Here is a 5227-nt window from a genome sequence, read left to right on the forward strand (position 1 = left end):
TGATCAGGTTTACGAAGTAGGCCTGCTTGGCGGTGTGGAGGGAGGAGGTGTAGGTGAGGAAGGCAGATTTGTAGAGGGAGAACGCAAGAGGGGACTTGGTTTTGCGCCATAGTCTCTCCAGCGCGCGACTGCGACATTTGAGGCATTTAGTATGGTCGTTCTGCCATGGTTGGAGCGGTCTAGGTTTGATGTTGCGTGTGGTTAGGGGTGCCAGAGAGTCTAGGGTAGCTGATAGTGAGTCGTTGTACGCGGTGGTGGCTAGGTCAGGACATGACAGTGGAAGGATGCTGTCATGTAAGCGGTCGGCAGCCGAATGGAGGGGGGCCGGGTGCAGGTTGCGGAGGTTGCGGCTGGTGATGGTTTGGCGCACTGGGGGGGGGAGTTAGGGGAAGGGGAGGTGGAGAACGTGAGGAGGTGGTGGTCGGAGAGAGGGAAGGGGGTGTTAGTGAAATGGTTGAGGGTACAGAAGTGGGAGAAGACGAGGTCCAGGGTGTTCCTACTGATGTGGGTGGAGGATTGAGTGTATTGTGTGAGCGCGAAGGAGGAGGTTAGGTGGAGGAGTTGGGAGGTAGCTGGGGTGTTGTCGTTGATGGGGATGTTGAAGTCCCCGAGGATGATGGTCGGTAGCTCAGAGGAGAGGAAGAAGGGAAGCCAGGCGGCGAAGTCATCCAGGAAGCGGGGTATGGATCCGGGGGGGCCTGTAGATCACTGCAATCCTTAGGGGGGTGGGTGAGAAGAGCCGGATGCAGTGAGCCTCGAAGGAGGAGAAGGATAGGGAGGGGGGGTTAGGGAGGACCTGGAAGTTGCTCAGCGGTGATAGGAGCAAGCCGACACCACCACATACATCACAGGCTATGCAGTAGTAGAACCACCTCTTGCTATTGAAACAGGTTCCATCCCCTACCCCAGTGCACAAACAGCTGAATTAGCGGCCCTAACACGAGCTTGCATTCGTTATCAAGATCGAGATGTTAACATTTACACAGATTCTAAATATGTCTTCGGGGTTGTGCATGATTTTGGCCGTATCTGGCAACGCCGTGGATTCACTACAGCCGATGGCAAGTCAATATCCCATCATTTATTGATCCAGGATTTGCTTGCCGCACTCCAACTTCCAAGAAGGATAGCGGTCATTAAAGTACGGGCATACACTAATGCCAAGGACCCAGTCACAAAAGGCAATGGTATGGCAGATGCAGGTGCAAAAACTGCGGGGCAATTGCATAATCGAGCAGATCTATGGTATTGTTGTCCACTCCATCCCTACTGTCAAATGAGCTTTTAGGCACACTGCAGGCACAAGCCTCTGAGAGTGAAGTTGATTTTTGGGCTAGCAGAGGTTTGACACAAGACAAACATGGTCTTATGTTAAAAGAGGGGATTGTAGGACTTCCACAGGCAGCTGCCATATTATTCATTCAAAATTTTCATGGTGTGAGTCATAAGGGAAAACAGTGGAAAAAGAAATGCGCAAACGATTTTGTGTATGGTTTCTTCATGATCTAGTGCAGGGGACATTGGGAAGGTGCCTTACTTGTTTACAAAACAACCCTGGGAATGGCCAGCATGGGAAACATGAACATTTAACGCCCCCTGAGGCACCGTTCACACATCTACAGATAGATTTTACACATCTCCCTAAATCAAAAGAAGGAGATAAGCTGTTGGTGGTAGTAGACAGATTTTCAGGTTGTCCAGAAGCTTTCCCATGTAGGAATGAAACAGCAGAGACAGCGGTCAAGGTTTTGTGTAAGGAAATCATCCCTAGATGGGGTTGTCCTTTGTTCATAGAAAGTGATCAGGGACCGGCTTTTACTGCAGCAGTGACTCAGGGAGTCTCAAAGGCTTTGAGTATTCAATGGAAACTCCATATTCTCTACCACCCTCAGAGTTCTGGCATAGTGGAAAGAATGAATAGGACAATTAAGGATAAATTAGTGAAAGACATGGGAGGGACTGTGAAGAATTGGCCAGCTGTGTTACCTGCTATACTAGCTGAAATAAGGATGACACCTCATAAACAGAGTAAGTTGTCTCCCTTTGAGATACTGATGGGCAGACCATTCCCCATCCCTTGGACTAGACAGCAGCCCCCTCTGTGGCAGAAAGGAGATTTAGAGGTGATACAGGCAGAATATGTAAAAGCATTGTGTGAAAAGTTGAATAGTGAATATGGTGATGTTGCCGCCTCTTTTCCTTTATCCACAGATCAACCAACCCACCCTTTCGAGATAGCTGATCAAGTGGTGATCCGAAGACTGGATCCAAGGGAAAAACCCCAGTTTGGAGAGCCTACAGTGATCGTGGCCATTACACGGACAGCTGTTCTTACTGAAGGATCAGGCACCTGGATCCATGCATCAAGAGTCAAAAGGATTTTCCAAGATGAGAGACACAATTGAGCTGATCCACCAACAGAAGAAGGAGCCAAGAACTCTGCTACCCATCCTTCTGGATCCCTGTGAGGACTGGAAGAACCTGATTATTGTCTTATCAATAGTGACTATTATCATTGTCTCAGTCTGGTTTCTATTGGAGAATTCATATGATAGAAAGGGGCCAGTGGTTCAGAAACTCTGGGAGTTCAGGATGGGTGGGGGGTTGTACATCATCACAACGGGATGAGAATAAGTCATGTACTACATTAACATGGAATAGCCCATCCAAATCACATCTGGTAAAAGGAGCTAAACAAACATATATCCATCTGATACCTTTTAAAGGTCAATGTCAAATAGACATTAGTACTACACACAACTTTACATGTTGCATTATGGATGAGTGTAGTCAGGCACTAAACGGAATAAGGGTTTTCTGTTACATGTTCAAAAGGGAAACAAAGTGTTTGCTAATTTTGGGTGTACCGTACCTATACAAAGAAAGAAGAGGTCTACAACTGAAAACATGTCATTACTGAAGTTTAAATATAAGTATGCTAAATTCTCAGGGTTTAAAAGTTGTTGGGTTTGTAACATGCTCCACCCTGAAACTATGAGCATTCCCATATATGCAGTACCCCTAAATATCACAACTATGTTGGAGGGTAACCTGAGTATCATATTAACTAATGTTACCACCCAACCTAAATTTGAGGTATTGGGGGTCGTTATGAAACCCAAATGATGTTTTCATTTGGGTAAGGGGTCGAGAGAAGGGGAAGAGTTTTGTAGTAAATCTGAATTAAATATTACTGGGAAGGAACCTACAGGTGGTCATTTTATACAAATAAATACAACATAGGGAGAGTTATATAAAAAAAAATTGACCAAAAAGATCACCCGAAACATTACGTATTAGGACGAGTTTTTATTAATTTAGCCCTAGTAGGTTATCCTGACTCCAATGTAAGCACAGGATGGAAAAGTCAATCAGTAGCTTTTACTCCGGGAGTCCAGGTCTGCTGTGGGAAAGTTTGTTACCCATGGATTCCCCGGGATCAGGATGGTTGGTGCTATTTGGCCACTTTGGTTCCAGTGATGGATGTTATGGGAGGAGAATGTAGTGATGCCCTATTGGCCAGTAATAATTCCTGCTATCCTCTGAAACATAGATATAAAAGAGATTTATTCAAGGTGGAAGACCAGGCTTGGTCATGGTTTCCTACATGGACTGGATGGGGAATAGAATTAATGAGGAGACTTAATAACTACTCACTTATTATGGATCAAATAATAAATGAAACACAAGCTGAAATAAGTCTTATTAACATAGAATTACAGGTCTTAAGAAAACAAGTGCTTATTAATGAGATGAAGGTAGAACAAATTGGTGCAGCACTGACTGGGCTGTGTGAATCCACCACTGATTATAAGTGCTGTACCTGGGTACACAATATGACCGCCGAAATAACAGATTACTATGAAATGATTAATAAGCATAGGGAAAAGGTGGAGGATCTCCAGGCTGAAGCTAGAGATATAGCCAAGGATGGGTGGAATCCCTTTAAGGGCATAGGAAATGGATCCTGGTTTAGGAACATATTCAGCAGCTTTAGAAAATTGATCTCCCTCATAATTATGTTTTTCTTACTGATTTTTATGGGATATCTGTTATACCGAACGATCATGTGTTTCAAAATGAGAATTAATGAGGAGGAAATGTGGGAGTGGGAGGCACATATGCAAACTGTTGTAATTCCTACACCGTTCACCTGATTTGGATGTGAATACCCTCTGCAGTCTGCAGTTAAAGCACATCTTGTTTATTTCATTTCAAATCCATTGTGGTGGTTTATAGAGCCAAAAATGTTAGAATTGTGTCGATGTCCCAATATTTATGGACCTGACTGTATGCCAAGCAGACGTTACTTTGCAGATACCTGTCTACCTGAAATGTTTGACAGTGTTGCAAAACACATTCTTGAGCTCATGACCACTGACATCCCAGTATTCAGTTTACTATGAACATTTGGAGTTCAGACGTTAGCCCAACAAGCATGCTTAACCTGACTGCGCAGTAGATAGATGCCAATTTTAAATTGCAAAACATCCTACCTAACGCTCATGAGTTTTTTGGATCTCACACTGCAGCAGCAATATCTGATGCTTTAAATACAATGCTTAGCACTTGGCACATTGATAAGTCTAAAGTGCATCTGATTGTCCCAGATAATAGACATAACATGGCAAAGGCTATGGAGGACAGTGGATTTCAAAGCACTTTTTCTACAGTTGGTTGTGGGATTGCTGAGTCAGCATACCATATCAGGTGAAGTAGCCTAAGGGAGAAAAATTGTGAGTCAGTTTAAGCATCCTCTACTTTCCTATTTCAGTTTACAAACTTAGCAGATACAGTTTGGAATGCCACCGAAACGAATGCAGCAAGATGTAGCCACTCATTGGAACAGCGCCTAATATACAGTATGCTGCAAAGTCTTCTCGAACAAAAGCCTGTTTTATCTGCGTACATTGCAGATTATGAACTACTGGCAACATTGAGTGCACATCAGTGGATGTTACTTGAAAATAGTATGTCTCTTCTAACTCCATTTGAACATTTAACAAAAGATATAAGCTCAGCTAATTCTTCTGTTGCTGAAGTTATTCCTTTGATTGCTGCACTGAAATGCCTGCTAAGAAAAGAGTCAAAAACAGACCATGGTGTAAAAAGGGCTAAAACCACTTTACTGGAGGCTGTTAACAACTGGTTCAAGACACCACGTTCAACCCTCTTTACTGCATTGCAATAGTTCTAGATCCCCGATTTAAAGAATATTATTTTGATG

General features: G+C 43.8%; 1 protein-coding gene across 1 annotated transcript; it reads left to right on the forward strand.

The window, feature by feature from the left end:
* The first annotated feature begins 1248 nt into the window (after positions 1 to 1248).
* LOC149443735 (uncharacterized) lies at positions 1249 to 4219 on the forward strand. The gene has a single exon (XM_089655338.1). The coding sequence runs from the start codon at positions 3480 to 3482 to the stop codon at positions 4155 to 4157; it is 678 nt and encodes a 225-aa protein (XP_089511464.1). The 5' UTR covers positions 1249 to 3479; the 3' UTR covers positions 4158 to 4219.
* Positions 4220 to 5227: the final 1008 nt, after the last annotated feature.

The sequence above is a fragment of the Staurois parvus genome, unplaced genomic scaffold (genome assembly GCF_062004578.1).
Source record: "Staurois parvus isolate SC_StPar_1 unplaced genomic scaffold, SC_StPar_1.0 ptg000834l, whole genome shotgun sequence".
In the NCBI taxonomy this organism is placed as follows: Eukaryota; Metazoa; Chordata; class Amphibia; order Anura; family Ranidae; genus Staurois; species Staurois parvus.